At 36.6% G+C, this 20,018-nt stretch overlaps 1 protein-coding gene across 2 annotated transcripts in view; it reads right to left on the bottom strand.

The window, feature by feature from the left end:
* Nucleotides 1-6,443: 6,443 nt before the first annotated feature.
* Nucleotides 6,444-20,018, bottom strand: part of SCFD1 (sec1 family domain containing 1) — a 45,965-nt gene continuing 32,390 nt past the window's right edge. For both annotated transcript variants that reach the window (XM_015816139.1, XM_015816141.1), the window contains 10 exons: nucleotides 19,462-19,532; nucleotides 17,775-17,854; nucleotides 15,637-15,699; nucleotides 14,677-14,752; nucleotides 13,214-13,267; nucleotides 12,162-12,214; nucleotides 10,864-10,897; nucleotides 9,701-9,766; nucleotides 8,227-8,295; nucleotides 6,444-6,657 (listed from right to left, as the gene is read on the bottom strand). In XM_015816139.1, the coding sequence (XP_015671625.1) occupies nucleotides 6,634-6,657; nucleotides 8,227-8,295; nucleotides 9,701-9,766; nucleotides 10,864-10,897; nucleotides 12,162-12,214; nucleotides 13,214-13,267; nucleotides 14,677-14,752; nucleotides 15,637-15,699; nucleotides 17,775-17,854; nucleotides 19,462-19,532 (590 nt within the window). In that variant the 3' untranslated portion in view covers nucleotides 6,444-6,633. The remainder of the gene's footprint in view (nucleotides 6,658-8,226; nucleotides 8,296-9,700; nucleotides 9,767-10,863; nucleotides 10,898-12,161; nucleotides 12,215-13,213; nucleotides 13,268-14,676; nucleotides 14,753-15,636; nucleotides 15,700-17,774; nucleotides 17,855-19,461; nucleotides 19,533-20,018) is intronic.

Below are 20,018 nucleotides of genomic sequence, written 5' to 3'. Positions count from 1 at the left end.
AAACAGGGCCATTTTTTTGTCCACCATTTTTTTTCCCTTTTCCGGCAGGTGCCTTACCTCCCTTGGGCTGGGCCAGCTGGTGGTCGGCCTGCTCCGTCTCTGCCGCTTGCTAGCTACGCCTCGGCCGGCGCAGGAGGCGGAACCACGCATGTGCGGCGCTCCTGGGCAGGGAAAGTCCTCGACTTACGACCGGTTGGGTAGTCCTCGACTTACGACCGGTTTAGTCCTCGACTTACGACCGGTTTAGTCCTCGACTTATGACCGGTTGGGGTCGCGGCATTAAAAAGGTTGAGAACCACTGCCTAAACAATATTCTGTCCCATGGGAACCAAGGTCATTGCTGCCTGGGAATTTGGCAGGCTGAGCCTTCCGTTAGAAAGCCCGCCAAAGTTTTCTATCGGGGAACATAGTTGATTACATAGTGCTGAGGTAGGAAGTTTAGCTTTGTAACATTGTAACACTTTGGAGGAACTCCAGACTTGGTTTCACTTTTGACTGTGTTGACCCTCAGAGAGAATTGGCAATCGGATGCTGCCCTGCAGTGAAGGAGCACCTTTAAGGCTACTGAGGCTGAATTACCATTGATATCATTCTATGGCTCTCATTCACCTGTGCTGAGAAAGGCGAAACAGCTGGCATGGTGGGATGAGTCAGGGGAATGGAGATACCGGACTGCCATCCACAGCTACTCCATCGAGCGGCTGAAGGAGAAGTTTGACCAACTCAAGATGGGAGAAGTAGAGCCAATTGCCCGCCATGTGATTTTCAGTGGATGAGGCAACAGACACTCCCCAACCCTTCCACCTCCTCGGTGAAGCCCAAGTCCCATCGCGATGGCTCATGCAGCATCTCTACTGCCTAGACTAGCCTTGACATCAAGTCCAGTGTGCTGGCGGAGCCCTGAGATTGGCGTCCTGCCAGCTCAGGGGCCCAGCCAAAGGATTTCCAGGGATGGGTCCTTCTGCGACCCTAGTGCCAACGGCCAGGTACACAACAAGCTCACTGGGGGCAACGGCCTGTGTTCCCACCCCACGTTTGATGGGGACCCTGAGAAGCTGCCCTTCTTCCTGAATCAGATGTGGGCTCATCTGAATCGTTATGCTAATGCTTACCCAGACCATGCTGGAATGGTTGATGTCGTAGCAGTGAACCTAGAACGGGAAGCTGCCAAATGGGTGACTGGCCTACACAATGAGCAGGCACCAGAATTGTGGGACATCAATCTGTTTATGGGCGAGCTGAGAGCCAGATTTGAAGACAAATCCCAAGCCCTGCAAGCTGAAAAGGACATCCATAACTTGAAACAGAGGGGAAGGCCAGTGAAATAATATATAAGAGAATTTTGGAAGGTGGCTGGACGGATCAGGCAGTGGATCAAGAATTAGCCTGAGCTAATTCACCACTTCAAGGCAGGCTTAGACCATGAGTTATTCCATGTGTGCACCTATAGAGGGATTCCTGATCAGTTCCGTGAATGGTACCGCCTGGCTATAACCTTAGACATCAAGCTGGACCATTACCAGAGACCTACAGCATCGGAGTCCAGACCGAGGCAGATTCAAGAAAGACGCCAGGTGGCCAGATGTTCCCAACCTACTGCAGCCTCTGGTTTTCCTTGAGCACCTATAGGACCCCCGATCAGGTGTGGGCAACTTGGACATTGAGCAGCTGATTGTCCGGTCCCATTTCCTCAAGCTAAGAGCGCGCCTGCTGCCTCTGCAAAGCCCATGAGGAGACCTCGTGCAGTGTGAGAGAAATCAAATTGGGCTAGCCAGGAGCAAGCTGCGTGGGTCACTTCTCTCCCCCAGGGGAAACAGGAAACCCTGGCAGAGCGCTTGACTGCACCTACAACGATGAGGGAGAAGACCCGATGGCGAGTCAATCTGTCCCGCCTTTTGCCATCTCGGCGAAGCTTTTAGTCCCTAAAACAGGTGCCCAAATAGATTTGCATTTTTAATTGACTCAGGCTGTACTAATCAACCTCCCCATGGTACTTAAGCTAGGCATTCATGCCAAATTATTGCCCATAGCCATGAAGTTTGAACAGGCAAATGGATCTCTTATAGGGGGAGCTCCTGCCACTCACCTAACTGAACCAGAGTGCCTGAAAATGGGGGAGCATTGGAAAATCATCTACTTCGAAGTGGTCCCAAAAATGACTGAGACAGTAATTTTGGGCTTGGCCTGACTTGATAAGTCGTGCCCTATGATCTGGTGGGAAAATGGAGTGAGGACTTTGAGGTTAGCGACAGGGCCCTTGCCTCCTATTTGGGCCAATGAAACACATGGGGCTACTGCAAATGAGGACCAAGGGCAGTCCTTGAGACTCTGAAAGCCATCGTAGGCCCCTTGCCTGGGAGTCAGCTCATCCCAAGTGAATACTGGGACTTAGCTGATGCATTCAGTGAGAAGGAATGTGACATCCTCCCCCACACTGAACGACTGACTGTGCCATTGTGATCTTGCCGGGTGCCAAGCTTCCCAAGCTCAAGATGTATTCTATGGCATATCCCCCCCCCAAAAAAAGTTGAAAGAGCTGAGAGAGTATATCAATAAGAACTTAGCCAGGGGATTCATTCAGTCAGCTAAATCCCGTGTAGCTGCCCCTTTGCTCTTCAAAGAGGATTGGTCGCTAAGGATGTGTGTTGATTTTAAAGGGTTAAACGCTATCAGCATGGAGAATATGTACCCCTCCCATTAATGAAAGACATGCTGGCCCATTTAGCAAAGGGAAAGTTTTTTTTACCAAGTTAGACCTAAGAGAAACGTACTATCGAGTGAGGGTTAAAGAAGGTATGAGTGGAAAACAGCTTTTAACAGCCCCCTGGGGAGTTTTCAAGTTAAAGTTATGCCTTTCGATATTCAAGGGGCCCCTGCTGTATTCATGTAATTGATCAATCAGGTGCTTCATGACCACCTGTACAAAGGGGTATCTAGTCTACCTTGATGACATCCTCATTTAAACAGAGACCATGGCAGAGCATGTAAAATTAGTGCTCAGAAAACTGCTGAAAGCCAAACTTTACACAAAACTCTCCAAATGTGAATTCCATCAAATGCATCTAGACTACCTAGGATACAGAATTTTCAGTGAAGGAGTGGTGATGGATCCAGCCAAGATAAAGGCTGTGCTAGAATGGCAGCCCCCATGGACCTGTAAGCAACTTCAAAGTTTTTTGGGATTCGCAAACTTCTACCGGCAATTGACTCCCTCTTTTGCTGAGATAGCTTTGCCAATTACTGAACTGTTAAAACTGGAAAAGGAGAGGAAAAGCCGCGACCTTGTCAACCCCTGCCATGGTCTATAGAATGCCAAGCTGTGCTTGAGAACTTAAAAAGACTGTTTGCCACCGAACCTATTCTCAAACACCCCAACCCTTATGAGCAATTCATCATCCAAGCCAACGCCAGTAATGTAGCTGTGGGGGCAGTTCTACAAAGAAACCAAAGGGGAGACTTACAACCCTGCACCTACACCTCCAGAAAATTAATGGACATTGAGCTGTTTGGGAGAAGGAAGCTTTTGCAGTGAGATGGGCCTTATTGACTTGGCGTCATTTCCTCGAAGAGGGTGAGGTGTCTTTTGATGTATGGACTGCTCATAAAAAATTTAGAGGCATTGAAAACCCCCTGTAAGTTATCTCCCAAACAGGTCCATTGGGCACAGTATTTTAATTGTTTCAACTTTACTTTAAAATATTTCCCTGGAGGAAAGAATTTTTTGGCTGACGCCTTGCCAAGAATGCCCCAGTATAAAAGCTGCTGTGAGGAGATTGTGAGCTCCATCATTCTGTTACCAAAATCAGTCTCTCAAATAACCCCTGGAGGCCAGGTGCAGGTGAAATAACCTGAGCCAGATAGCCCTTTGACGAAAGAACTTAAGGAGGAATTAAAAACCAACTCCTGGTTCCAGGCAAATAAAACTTTACTGACATATTGAGATGGGCTAGCCTGGAAGGGATCAAAACTATATTTTGGTCTTTGGGAATCTCAAGTTCGTGAAGTCGTGTCGGTGCTGCGGTTTGTTCGACCAGTGAAACCCAAAGATTTCTGAAATGTAGACCAGTCTTCTGTTAAAACCACTGGTCCATACTTTTTCCTACAACTTTCAATACACTTCTGGACACGTTGAACACGTCGACACTTTTTTTCTGGACCCTTTGGAGGGCCCAATATGCAGCAGGTAGCAGACCCCTTCCAATCCTGGGAGGAGATTGCCATGGATTTTATTGTTGAATTACCGGAAAGTAGGGGAAATACAGTAATATGGATTGTCATTGACCTTTTTTCAAAGCAGGCTCATTTCATAGCCTGTTCCGGTCTCCTCTCCACAAAAAAGTTAGCCAAGCTGTTCCTTAAACATATCTACCGTCTTCACGGAGCACCAAAAAGAATTATTTCGGATAGGGGAGTTCAATTTACTGCAAGATTTTGGAGGGACTTTAAGCTGATTGGATCCACACAAGGACTGTCGTCAGCTTTTCATTCTGCTTTTACTGGTCTCATCTATCATAACCATGACAGTATTAGGTATTTGATTAGATGAAGAATATCTTGCACTTAGAGGGAAAATATCTGAATTAATGAGATACACCCATTTGTTATTAGTGACAAATGTTACATTGAAAAATATAACATGAATTTAATATTCAATTAATATGAAAAAAGCTGCCTCCCCACCCTTAGAGATGTGGCTTCCACCAATTCTTTTGAGGGTAGAGCTAGGTTTAAAGTTAGTCAGAATTATAACATACACAGGGATCTGTGTATCTGCTACTATGATTGAGAAACGTATTTGTTTTCTATTGAGATTTAATTGAATAAAAAGTATTTCTATCTCCTCTAGTTAATCAGACTGTCACATGTTGGAACTGTCAACAATCAAAGCAGCAAGTTTATTAGAAACAGAAGAACAGAATGTAGTTCTTGCTGCAACTAAAGGATAGTCTTTGGTTACTAGAATAATTTTGGCATCTGGAATTTCTCAGAAACCTAGGACACTGAGTATCTGACTTACTTGTTTTGCCTAGCACCAGTGTTGGTATTTGTATAGATGAATCCTTGCTTGTGTTGCTGCAAAGAAAAAAACGTATAATATTGTAATGGGATTTAAAACTTATGCCAGTATGGATGAGTGGATTGAAAAATCTGGCAGTTTGGTGAAAAGAATATTTTGGGGAGTGCAGCACCTAAAATTCACATGATCAACACAGAGATATGGCCATATGTTAAGGGAAAGACAGAACAAGGTATAATCACCTGGAGCAACAGAAAATAATTTGATGGCACCAAATCTGTAAATAACATCCTTTATTTAAAATTATGTGGCAGTTATGGAATTAATGCAACTTTTACAAGAAAAGTTTAGTTTCATAATTATGGAAATATCTCCTTTTTAAGAAAGCTGCTTTTCAAAAGTCTGTATGCATTAATTACCAAATGAAAGGCAGATTTGTACTCCCTTTCTCAGTTTAGCAATGTTATATAAAAATATGAAGCAAACCACTTTTTCTTTGATTCATTTATATGCCCTACTGATTGTAACCTAATGCTAAGGATCCATGATGTCTAGTTTGTTTTCCCCCTCATAGAGAAAGCTCTCCCATTTACTGCATGTTTGAGCCAAATACAGATTATTAGGCCTATTTTCAATGTTTCTATTCCACCGTAGACTTTAGAATGGCATGTCTGAGGATTATAAGGAAGAATCCCATCCAGATATTTGGCAGACCTGACAAATTTAACGTCAGAAATGGAAGTAGTTCAAGAATTCTCATCTGTTTCAAAGATTTGAAATATTATGTTACCGTGGACAATTTCTACTTGGAGACAGTTTTTGAAGGGCAGACCAGATATAAAACACATCACTACATGATTAGTTATGCTGCTAATCATTAGGCATACAATTTATGCCTTGTAAAATCAGAAAAAAAGATAATGACATAGATAAATCTGAACTACTGTACATAATAATGGTAGCTACTCAGATCAGTTACAATTTCATTCAATTACAGAATCTATTTGCCTGTTCTACAGCAGTGAAATAAAATGACCTGCCAACATCAAAAGCTTGTGAGAATGCAGGTAGAATCTGAGTCAAAAAGTACTTTGAATATAATATGTGAAAAGTAAATAAAGTTGTGTAGCCTCTAAATTGCATAAACAAACAAACAAATCTTTGCCCAAATTACTGGATACCTTTAGCTAGTAGAAATGTGGCTAAGGCTAAGGTAAAATAACTTTTAGGTGTATGTGCTTTCTATTAATGTAAATAAGTTAAGTTAAAAATATATTTTAAATATATTTAGTGCATTTATGCCCAAGTCTAAAGTCAGGAAAGCTCATATAATAGGTCAGAAATTTTTTTTTTTTTTCCAAAAAGAGTTACATTCCAAATGTAACTGCCTGCAAATGAACACAAGAAACTGGCATAAACAGATAAGCATAATTCAAGTTTTGTAATTTATTTGCAGTATATGTTTTGCATGTGGAATGCATTATATATAAGTACAGAGTGTTATTTCATAAAAATTACAAATAAATGCGTTGAAATGTAAATATATGCACAGGTAAAGATGTTATCGGCTACCATGATCTCTTTTTCAAACTTCATCAAAATGTTCCTTTTCTGTCCTATTTCTGTCCAAGTTGGGAAAGCTAAATATAGAAAAAAAAGAATGAGTTTGCTCATTACTTTCTAATATATAAAAGACATTTGACTAAACCCTAGTGCTTGATTATTACCAAAAAAGGAACAAACAGAGATGATTAAAATTCAAGACAACTGATTTTCTCACGGATAAAGATCCTTCCCCATGGGAGGAAAAAGCATGAGAGAAGTACTTACACAAAACATAACAGTTTCCTTTTTCATTCATTTATTCAATAGTGCACCCAAGCAGCAAAATCTGTTCCACATTTTCCTGCTCTATATCTCAATCTGACATTTTCTATTTTTTCCAACAGGTCAAATTACCTGGGACAAACCCTCATTTCCAGGACCCACCAGGTACACTGCATCCATAGCAGGCATCCTGTGATAAATAGGATTCTGTCAAATCCTATAGGATACCTCTTAAATATAAATAAAACCCACACAAGAAAGGGCTGCCCCACCAAACAATAATAGTATATGGAAAAATTCTACCACACTTTGATGTGTTTGCAAATGAATTTTGAATCTACATATAAATGAATCACAGTGCCATGAGCTTACTGTATGCAGATTTAGTGTACATCAAAAATAACAGGTTCAGCAATATTAAGCAAATTGAACAGTTAAACATTTTCAAGAGCATCAGGAGAAAAAAATTACTGTACACCTGTAACTGATTTACATGTACTACATGTGATGGTAAGGTCATGTTGACAAATTCATCAGAATTAAGATTTAGATATACTAAGATGCTTCACTTTGTCAAAGACTTTCCCTATTGCACTGAATGCACCGACTGCTGTACTGAAAGCAAATAGAAGCAATATGAGACTTTTGTGCTGAATGTCTGATTTACTGAATAGGTATTATTATTATTAGAATAATGTAGCACTAACCAGGAGACCACAATGCTATTGCACAGTAGTAGTTTGGCTGCCAAGGCACCAGCTCTGCTGAGGGAAACGCTCATACGCTTCCCATGGCGCACCACAGAAGGACGAGCTGGCTTTGTACCAGATAGAAAGACAAGTGGCTCTTCCTGCAGCATCATCCAAGGCTCCCTCCCTCCCCAGAGCCACTTCACCAACAAGTGCTGTAACCGGGAAAGTTCAGAGGATAGGAATCTGACTGCCTGCATGGAGTACCAGCTCGTCCCCCCATGGAAGTGGTACCTATTTTATCTATTCACATAGAGCATGCTTTCAAACTGTTAGGTGGACAGAAGCTGAGGCGAGTGACAGGAGCTTACCCTGACATACAATGCTAAGACTTGAACCACTGGAGCAGAGACCATCTCATTAAGCTACTGAGCCACTGTGCCTCTTCGTGAATAGATTCTCACAAGAGACTAATTACTGATTTAAACACAATAACACATGGGCCTACAATCATATAGGAATATGCTTCTTGTTTCCTTTATATCAGTGCTGAGCACCCCGTTAAGTCAATCATTATTTTCTAGGAATGAGTCCAAGATAAAACATATTAACTCCTAGAATACATTCACTAACTTATTTTAGATGACTGCATATTAACGTATTTTAAAATTATATTTTACTTTAAATCCTTACCTGTTTTAAAAACTCTGCAGCATTAAAGAGTTCACTGCAGCCATATAAGACATGTTTACCTTGCTTGCCCTTTGAAAAACATAATTTCATTAAGACATTGTTAATTATTTTAAACTAAAAGAGCATGCGATACAGTATCAATTCAGCAACTTCAGCAAACAGGCTATTGAAGAACCGTAGTGCAGATACAATCTGTAATTTCATTTGTTTTAGTCACAACAAGCATAAGGCACTGTGTATGGGGGGGGGGGGTTTAAGTTAATGTATTTATGTAAGAGAAATATGTCTACTTGTTATACAGCATACAGCTCATCACATCATCCACAGTACTATCAGACAACACATGGATGACATACAATTAATGTAAAGCAGAAATAAATGAGATGTCTAGTAGAAACTTATAATTCACTTGAGTAAATGAAGAAGTAGGTTCTAGCAGTAAGTAATATGTTTTCAGAGTGGAATGAATACTGGAATGCTTTGGGAAATTTTCTGAGCCTATTGCATTTAATTTTAATTACAAATCAGTTAAATGCAAAAACATTTAAAGCCATTAAAGAGTGGTTGAATCTGAACTCTTTTCTAGGAGTTAGAATTTAAAAATGAACACTAATATAACAAAGTCTTTGGCGTCTTTGAAAATACCTCCCCGAGAGCCTGTGGTTTACTATATTGGTTTATATTATCAACACAATAACTGATATTGCATTAATAACATACAAATATTACGTATATTATGAAATTATAAGATGGTTATTATCAAAGATACAATCATAAAATTATTGTGAACATTACATTATCTTTATAAAAATAATGATGAAATCAAACTTGGGACATTAATGAAGTACAGAAATTGGAAAAAACCCTGAAGTAATTACAAAAAGCAGAGGTATCAAAAATGTTATATGTCTATTTTAGAATAAATAAAGCTCTGATATGCCATATTCTATAAATCTATAGGAAAAATAATTGTTATGCATAGTATGGAAATATTGCAGAGGCTTGTAGGTGAAAAACTTGTTATATAAAAGCAATTTTATAGTAAGCATTTATTTTAATTTGCTTAATATTTTATCCTTGAGAAACAATAAGGGTGGATGAAGCAAGCAATGATAATTCTATGGGCAGTTTTTATTTGCCTATTTGCAGATTACTACTTAATAATAGCAACATATATTACCTATATTCCAGACTATAGTAAAACCATAATGGTATGTTTTGATGGAAAAGGATGATATTAGAAGTCTGTAAACTGTATAATTAGCCACCCTATTATTTCTATTTGTATGTATTAAGGTGGACATTTTAAATTTTTGTTCAGTTCAGTAAAGGGAAAAGCTTTGCACATATTTTTTCCATCTTCAGTTGCAAAGAACAGAGCTTCACAGAGCCCACTAGTATTGGAGGTAATGCATCAAAGAAAAGAAAAACATAAATGTAATCTTAAGCAACTATCTGAAGAAAAGGCATGTACCTTTATGTAATCAACAAGGTTTTGGTATTCAATGTAATTGCCACCTCCGACTACGAATACAATTGCCTAAGATTCAAAGGAAAAAAATATTTACCATAGTAGTACAGCATAGAGTTTAGAATATATGCAAGAAGAAAAATAGTTAATTCTAGCCTAATGGAAGAAACGGTTTTGATACCTGCATAAATTCCAGGCTATTACAGAATAGAGGATTATTTATTTGGTAGTAACATTAAGGTAACTTTTTGTAATGGTAAGTGTGAATGATCTTGGGAGACAGGAGAGAGCGAGCCCAGAGGGGACAATTGGCATATAAAAGATGTCTCAGCCCAAAGAAAGGGGTATGAATGGCAGGGGAAACACTTCAGAAAGGGAACCTCCCTAATTTTCTGGAGACAAAAAGGAAAGGAAGTGAGAAATACTTTCAGTCTTGCAGGATTTTGTTAATGTAACCTTACAATAAAGATAGAGCTAGCACATCCTTGGATGTGTTTCTTCTCTGGATTACCTTGCAGGGCTAACACCCTTGGGAGATAACTTTCAACTACATCTCAAATTAAAAGTCTTCCTGATGTACTTCATTAAGATATAAAACCCCTCAATGAGCAGCAGACAATGAAAAAAATGGTATTTTGGGTTAACTTCTGATAACTTCCCGATTAATATTATTTATACATGGGTATTATAGTAGAACTGAGTTGAAGTGAAGAGAAATGCATAAAGTTGCAGTTTGAATGTTTTAAGGGGGAGGGGTCATCCACTTGTCTAGAAAGTAATTGTGAAATTTTTGGTAACTATTATTTGTACTACTCATTAGATATACCTGTTCGTAATCACATTTCTGATAAGTGAGTTTTAAGAAAATAAATTTAAGAACAGAGTATTACGTTAAGATTTTGTCAAGAAATCCGTATGAGGATTAGGAATGCTTACTCAACTTTTTGAAATTGAAAAGATTATACATTCTTAGGCAACTAATAAAACTGTAATCAAACTAATAATTTCAAATAATGATTTTTTTCTTAAAAATAACTAACAATTATTAAATATTATCCTTGTAAGCCATCTGGGGTTGCTGAGAGTGAGTTGAGTGGCCATATAAATTTTCTTAAATAAATAATTAAAACCAATTTTTGTCATAAAAAAATATGAACAAGTCTTACCTCCTGAAATGGATTTTTGTTTCGTGGAACTGAGCTATGATTTAAAACCAAATCAAAGAAAGCATTTAGAAACAAAATTAAAAAATAAACTGAATTATACTTAGCATAAAATGTCTAGTTGCCCTAAGATTCCTCTCTCGGAACCCTACTAGGCCCAATGTTTTAAAAAAAATCATTGTAATAATTAATTAATAGGAAGCTGAAATTCTGCAAAGGAAGCTACTAGCATTCAGCATCATATAGATATCACACTGGAATGTCAGAGAACATTCTAGGGATTTTTTCGGGGGGGTAAATGTGCATTTGTTGACTGCGCATGTCTTAGCATGCATACCACATTCCAAATGTACCACCCTCTCCCCAGTAGGTTATTTACCCTAGTTTTACTGGACAAATTTTGTATCTATGTGTACACATTCATCTTTCTATTTCTTCCTTTACGTCTCTTTCTAAATATATATTAAGTTTAAATTAACTGCTCTTGGTCAAGTTCTCTCACTTTAAATTAGGTAATTTTTTAAATCACTTTTTTTAGAGGGTGTCTGAGAGTCAAGTCTATTCCTAGTCACTGCCTGAACAAGTTTGTACAGTTTTCTTGGAAGCATTTTTGGATGTGGTTTGCCATTGCTTGCTTCCAGGGCTGAGAGAAAATGACTGGCCCAGGGTCACCCAGCTGGCTTTCTACCTATATAGGTAGTCCTCGACTTACAACCACAACTGAGCCAAAAATTTCTGTTGCAAAGCGAGGTAGTTCTTAAGTGAATTCTGCCCCATTTTACAACCTTTCTTGCCACAATTGTTAAGTGAATCACTGCAGTTGTTAAGTTAGTAACACATTTGTTAAGTGAATCTGACTTCTCCATTGACTTTGTTTGTCAGGTTATAAAAAGTGATCACATGAACAGCCACACTGCGTCTGCCATAAATATGAGCCAGTTGCCAAGGTCTGAATTTTGATCATGTGATCAAATGGGGAATGCTGTAATAGTCATAAGTGTGAAAAAATGTGTCATAAGCCACTTTTTTCAGTGGTCACTAAATGAACTGTTGTAAGTTGAGGACTATATGTAGTACATTTCAGAGTCATTTTTTGGGGATACTTAGCAAACTGTTCAACAAGAGCAGTGACTAAAAGAACAAAGTAAACTAGTTAAAATATGCCTAAACAATAAATATTCAAATATTTAATATAAACTGAAATGGAATATCACATTTTTATGTTGTTGCATATTTTTACACTAATTAGTGTCTGCATGTTGGCATTTTTCAAACTGTAAGTAACTTAGTATGAAACTCACCTGTCACTACCTCGCAACATTTTAGGGTCAAAATACCTATAGTCATCTGTCTCCTATTAAAAGAGAAAATTGGTTGAAATACATTTTCATTATCTTATTTTTGATTTCCCAATATATTTACATTTCATTGAAATATTTTGAAAATATTATTCAATCAAAGAACTAAAATATCTATTGTAGCTGCCACTCAGGGTGAGACATGACATTAGTAGTTGCTAAATCTTTCAAAAGATACTATTCATATATTTAATTGAAGCAATATAAAATGATAAACAGTCCTAGTTTTCAAGCTTCATGTTACTACATTTCCCCAAAGTATTTTATACTCAGAATCCATTCTATTTTGAAAATATATTCATAACTAATGGTCAAATAATGCAGCAATCAGAATCTTTTTTCTTTCATTCTACATTTAAAATAAAATGAAGCTTGTTTATAGATGTGAGATATTAGGACACTTTTGGATTTAACACTGTTATATAAAAATATTTCCTTTTTTTAAAAAAAAATCAATTCAATATTAGCACTGATGAGTACAATGCGCTTAGTATTGTACACAGCAAGAAAAAAAGAAATAGATCAATTTTGTTTATGGTCTTTTAAGAAGAAAATATTAATTCTACTGCATTCCATATTTTAAAAAAAATATAATGTGCATAACAAGCCAAATGATCTTTTGGGGATTCATCTTTGATTTCAAATCCTATATCTGTAGAGCACTCCAATGCCTGTAGGCATTACTAAACATTTCAAAATTCTATCTGATATCTAAATAATTCAACAACCTTGGATAGATTTTGGTATCTTTAAAGACTAAACATAACAACCAAGAAGAGAATTGAAATTATTCTGGAAAACAATAGATTGCTGAAGATTACCTATTATCTAGCATTTTGCAACTTTTAAGTCTGTGAGAGTCTGAAATGGTTCATATAAGAACTTCCATGATTTTCTTTCTATTGTATTACATGGATAGTATCTGAAAGAGCACCATAATTTTTTTGGGAATATTTTAATTCAGTCTACTGTAATTTTTCATTATCTATACTTACAGGATTTGACTTCATCTCCATAAGGTTATCTAAAATGCGGGTTGCTGGAAGATTCTATAAAAAAGTACCTTTATTTAAGTGAGTTGCAAAAGCTATAGTTTAAAACAGAACTACATCATTATTCAGCTCTATTATTAGATAATTCTTTTTGAATCATCATGTGGTTTGAATACAATTCCCTTGTGCTTGCTCCCCCCAAAAAACATTTGATCACTTTAGACTATATGATAGAACAAATATAACAGATAATGGAGATGTACTCTTATGTATTTTTTAAAAAGGACATTGCTTTTTAAAATTATACTTGGTGGGTAATACTGAAATTAAGAAATGTATAAAATCCTGGGTTATTAATGAAGCAGATATATAATGTAGGGCAAATAAAAAAGTACTTTTTAAATGAAGTGCACAGTTCAAGTAAGCTATTCACCACTAATACATGTAACAATAGCCACATATTTCTAATCTTTCTTTATGGATACAGTCAGCTATGCTTCAACAAATGCAACTTCAGATAGTCTACATTTTATGATTACTGATTTAGCCTCTTGTGCAGTCACTGGTGCTTATAAAACCAAAGCACATCCCGTAATCTATAGAAAGTATTTGTTATTGCATAGATAAAATATGTATGATTATTAAGTGATATGCTGCTTCTAATTCAAAGATACTTCTCTTTCCCCCCACATCTTTTAAAATATGAAGTTGCATTAGCTTTAATGAAAACAATTTCTGGAATAGTAAGAAATATACCCTGTTACTCTGCTTTAATATTCTGCATGCTGTCAAAAGTAGCAGCAAAACGAAAAAGTGGATATCTTGAGTTACATAATTTGGATAACATTTCTTGATGGAAAAAGTATTCTCTTTTTTATTTTCTTTATAAAGAAAACTTTTTATTTTCTAATAATTCTTATAATTATTAGAATAATAATTACAACCTGCCTATTTCAATCAAGTCTCTCAGGCATTTTGTGATAATATTAAAATATTATTTCAAGAAACTCTTTTTATGTATTAGTAACAATATAAACTAGAGAAGCAGAATTATGTAACATGATAAAACCAGGACAATCCAAAAGCTGAGCTGGATAAAATGGTAGCAAACCAAACTTCTGTAGAAAAAAATGGGAGTTTATGAAAATGTGCAATTAAATTACTATGCATTAATATTATTATATTATTATATTATCCATATTATTTCAGAGAGCCAGAGAATGTCACATAAAACACAGAACTGAAATGGAGCCTTTCCACACAGAGGTTAATTCAGTTCAGTTCTGAGCAGGTTAATTTAATTCTATTCACTTTGTTAAGCATTCTAGGTTTTGCAGACTAACTGGGAAACATGCAATTTATAAAATGCTTAAGTGTTTATCCCTGCTTATCCCAGTCTGAAAAGTCTGTAGTCTTGGGTATATGTTTATTCAAAAATAATGAATATGCTTAATGTAAAAACATACCTGCTGCTTTAGTACTAAATTTTTGACTCCTTCCATCACAAACTGGGATCCAGTATTCATAACACGTGAGAAAAGACTGAAACAAAATGCAAATGATAAAGATTTTGTTTGTGTCCACATACTTATGTAACAAACCTTTAATACTGAGTCTGCTTGTCAAAATATAAAGAAATCTCATACATATATTGCTGTTCTTTTTTTATTGATTTGGCAAAATTTATAAATTGCCCCAATCAGCTAAGACTCTGGGCAGTTAACAAATAAAAATAAAACAGCATGTCACTAACAAAATAATGAAAAATAGTAGCATCAATGCTTATCCAAGATGAACATCCACCATCAACTTGGGTCAAAGACAAAGTGAAAAACCCTGTTTTCACTAACTTACAAAATTCTAATAGGGAATTTGAGAATTTCCCTATTTCAGAGGGAAGACTGTTTCAAAATGGGTCTGCTACAGTGAAGGCCTGCTGCATAGCTCACCCACAAGTGCCTACCATACGGGATTCTCAGCAGACCTGCTTAAGAAGTTTAGATTGGATGGGCTAATTTAATGTTAGCAAGGTGGTATCTAATGTATCCAAGTGCTATACCAATTAGGATATTATAGGTGGGAACCAGCTCTTCGAAATGGGCCTGGAAACCTACTGGTAAGCAGTGCAGTGATTTTAGGTTTATTTTGCAGTGGAAGAACTGCCCTGCTGGGAGCTTGGCTGTGCATTCTAGAACATTTGCCGCACCCAACTTGTTTCCAAATGCATGTAGAATGTGTTGAAGTAGTCCAGTTGTGTGGCAATCATATTAATAGTTTCTATTAACCAAGCATAAATATAAGAATATCAGTCAGCTTCTTTCCATTGTTTTATTGCATTTTTTTCTTACTTAACCTGTGTGGGGAATATTTTAGACTGAAACTACAACATAGGATACCAAAAGTAACAAAACACATTTGGAACTCACCCCAATGACTTTGCTGCACTATTTCCGTACATAGATGGACCTGAAGCCATCTTTGCAAAAGCTCTGCAAAATGTTAAAAAAAATATTTATATACCTGATTGGTTTTCAGTAAATTACAAAACAGCAAATTATCTCATACAATTTATTCATTATGAATAAATTGTTCATTAACAAAGCACTTCCTAGTCATTTTGAGGATGAAATTGCTCTTTTAACATAAATGACAATACTATCATAACGTATCACACAAACATACTATAAAACTGTAGTACATATTATTGAAATAATAAAGGGAGAGTTTCTGTAATAATACACTTGGCAGATGAATTTATTTACATGGAACAGAGTTTCCATGTAAAGAAAATGGCAGTCAAACCATTTTTGGTCACATATGACTCCACATTTTATCTGGAGATCACTTGTTAGATCACAGATATAACATTACATATATGGCTGAAAAGATTTGAAAAAATCTTATTTATGGTTAAGTGAAAATATGTTCTAATAATGTAGCTATTCAGATAATCTGTTCCACACATGCCCCAGTAAATGAAGTAGAAACTTCATTCAAAGACAATGAAACCAGATTTTATTGATATACTATTGGATATGAAGGGTGGTAGTGGTGGCTAGCAAGATTCCTGAATCTTTAGCAAATACAATGGTACATATTATTGGTAAGAAGAGAAATGCAAGCTGTGTGAGAATATAGGTAGCTGGAGGAGAAGTACTTATGTTTGTGCATGGAATTGTATTACTATTGATTGCATCTATTTCCATGTATAGCCACTTGTACCCCGATATGTTGCTCCACTGAATTTGGGAACACTTTAGGCAAGCATACACCATGATACAGGGAGGGAGGGAAGAGTTCTAGCAAATATAAAAAGTAAAATTTCCAGAGTCTTGCATATATGAGCATCATTTTTTAAAATTTTTATAAACAAAGTATCAACTTTAGAATGAGCATGGTTGCAACCATTTTTTTCCTTCTCATTCCTGGTTGCCACATAGCACGGAGGGAGGGGATTTGCCAGAAGTTGTGCTAGACAAAACAGACTTTCTCTCTCGGACTTTCTCTCATGGGAGCCAAGGTCATCAGCTGCTCCCGAGACTGCAGGCTGGGCATTTCATGAAAAGTCCGCCAACCAGCTGAGTGGGGATACGTAGTTGCTTGCATAGCTTTGGGGTGGGATTTCTTACTTTGTATTGGGGAATTGTTATGCATCTCTTCAGACTTGGTTTCACTTTTGAAGTACCGATAGTCTGTATCAATAAACATGTTCTTTGAGGAATTTGCAAGCCTCGGAGTTCTGCTTTATTTGTCTCTGTCGATCAGAACCATGACACAATGTGAATGGAGAATTAAAACCGTTCATTCATTACACTCTCAGGTTAAGTCTTTTCCTAACAGCAGAGAGCAGTTACTGCTCAATTTTGAGCACTATGAACCTATGGCAGTGAAACCATAGGCGGTTATTCCAACAATGATGCCTGAATGTTGTGACATCATGATACAAACTCTGTTTTCATACTTGTGCTGTGATGAAAGTACAACAGAGGCAGAGTTTGCATCTCAATATTGCAACTCATGTTTCATCACCTGACCACCTCCTTCCTCTCCCATTTACAGATAGTCCTCAACTTACAACCATTTGTTAAGTGACCATTCAACATTACAACGGCACTCATAAAAATGACTTATGACTGTTTTTCACACTTACAACCTTGCAGCCTCCCCATGGTCATGTGCTCAAAATTTGAACACTTGGCAACTGGCATGTATTTATGACAATTGTATTGTACCAGGGTCATGTGATACTTTTTGTGACCTTCTGACAAGCAAAGCCAATAGAGAAGTCAGATACACTTAACAATCATGTTACTAACTTAACAAATGCAGTGATTCACTTAACAACTGTGGCAAGAAAGGTCATAAAATGGGACAACACTCACTTAACAAACTGTCTCACTTAGCAACAGAAATTTTGGGCTCAATTGCAACCTTAAGTATACCTTGGAGGAAAAATACCTCTTTTTACAGGACTGGATGGATTTTAGGTTCAGTCCGAAGCAAATTTGATCTAAATTTTAGCAGTGTACTACTTTCTTATATTATGAAAGCACAAGTTACTTACTTCCATTGTTTAACGTAGTTTAAAGGATTAAGGTTACATCCAGCATCTGTCAGTGCTTTTTTGTACTGTTCCAAATCTGCCTAGAATGAAATGGACATTTGAAATTTGTGACATTTAAAAATTTATTAATAATAAATACATTAATATGACAGGAAATAAGCTAATATTCATCTTCCAATATAAAAACAATGAGCAATTACATATAAAGGCAAATGTATTAGTCCCCCTCCCAACTACTGCTGTGAAATTGCTAATCAAGAAAACAAGATCATTGCAACAAATGATTGAAAGCAGTTACTTTTGTTTCTTTTTGAAGAAGAGTCTATTTGAGAAAATGAAAGGAAGTACTCCTATAAAATGAAATTATTTTACTAAGCATTTTAGTATGTGTGACGGTCCATGACAATTTCATCATATTAGACTAGTTGCCATGCTGACTGGATGTGAAGAAAGTTACAGTCGAAAATATATGGAGAACATCAGACTGAATATAATATAGATCAACTTTCCCAAATTCAAATTTTGAGGATTAAGATATATTTATATTTCAGGTCCTCCAAAGGCAAGAGCTTAAATCACTATAAACACAATTTGATTGGTACAACATAGAAGTTCAGAAACAAAGAAATACAAAGGATAGTGTTTACATAGCTCAAACTCAGAAAATATTACAGATAGTACTCATTTAACAAATGTAAATAGATAACTGTAATAGATAACTGTACAGATATTATCTGTTGGCATAGTTTTTCTTAAATTGTATAAAATTTAAATTTATAAAACTGCCATATTTGTTTTTATTTATTTATTTAGTACAGAAAAGAAAAAGGTGAAACAGCTTCCCTCAGATAAAAACTAGAGTATTTTAAGATGGCATTTAGTGATGAAAATTCCAGCCCTATTTACTGTTGTTGAATGAATGCTGCCTGTAATATTTTCTGAGTTTGAGGTCTGTAAACACTCTCCTTTATATTTCTTTGTTATTTTGTTACTGAGTGTCTTATGTAAACCAATCAGGTTGTACAGTGATTTAAGCCTTTGGAGAACCTGAAAATCCAGGTTAGACTGGGATAGACCCTCCATGGAGAAAATTGATCTGGTTACCTTGATGGCATATCACCAATCACTTGGGATTTTTATTAGTATTAATATTTAAAATGTGATTATAATGTAAATTATAAACTAACCAAGTTAGACAACAGTAAGCTCTGTTAAGTTCAATGGGATTTTTGTTCTTTAAAGATGCTCACAAAAGCTAGCTTTTGTAGTTAACCTCTACAGCTTTTTTGCTGATATAAAAACCTTTCCTGTGTTCCCTGATATCCACAGGATATTTCTGATCTTTTAAACATGATCACATAATAAATACTAAAATAGTTTACATATTGCTAAATCATTGTGTGTCCTGTAGCACATTATGTGAATTCTATCATAATGGCTATATAAGCCTAAGCCTGAACACCTACTTTTATTCAACAAATGAAAAAAAAAGTTTAATGCAATACATAAATGATCCATTATGTCTGCATGGTTCTATGTAGAGTGTTCACAGATTTGAAACAAAATATTTAGAGTGCAACAGGAAATGACTTAATGTTATTGACCAAACAACTAAACTATAAATTCATCTGTTACTGACAAAATAACATTATGATTATCTATATGTAGATGTTTGCTTCACACATACCTCAGAAGGTAACTGTACAGAACTTATGAAATAGATAAGAAAGAGTCGCATCTTGTCTTCTGCAGTTCCCGCTGTTCAGAGAAAAGGTTTGCTTGAAAAAAATCTTCTTCTTAAAGTTATCATAAAATACATTTCACTAAAAATCATCATAATAAAAAGTTTACCAGTTCACTTTTGGCATTCACGCCAGTAGGCAAAGTACTGTCAAATTAGAAGCCATGACATAGAACAAGAATCAATTTGGTAACTACTTATTCAGCATTTGCTCATCTTGAACCCGCTTTATCTGTGATTCTTTTAAGATAGTTGCTTCAGAGTGGAGATAACCTATCCCTCAATTTGCATAATGGATGGAGCAACTGGGGGGTTAATAGAGGGTGGTGTGATTAGTACGGTCAGTGGGAGGGGCAGATACGGCGGGAGCAGAGGACCATATCGGGTTTTGGGAGCACGCACACGCTGCTTACAAGCTTGTGGATGCTCCGATCCTCAGGGCTCTACTCGACTTCCAGGGACCTCAGATCCTTGGGCCCGGGACCACCGACTGATGTTGTGCA

The sequence above is a fragment of the Protobothrops mucrosquamatus genome, unplaced genomic scaffold, assembly GCF_001527695.2.
Source record: "Protobothrops mucrosquamatus isolate PMUCROS unplaced genomic scaffold, P.Mucros_1.0 scaffold403, whole genome shotgun sequence".
NCBI lineage: Eukaryota > Metazoa > Chordata > Lepidosauria > Squamata > Viperidae > Protobothrops > Protobothrops mucrosquamatus.
The sequence above is the reverse complement of the archived record's forward strand: the minus strand, read 5'-3'. Positions and strand labels throughout refer to the sequence as shown.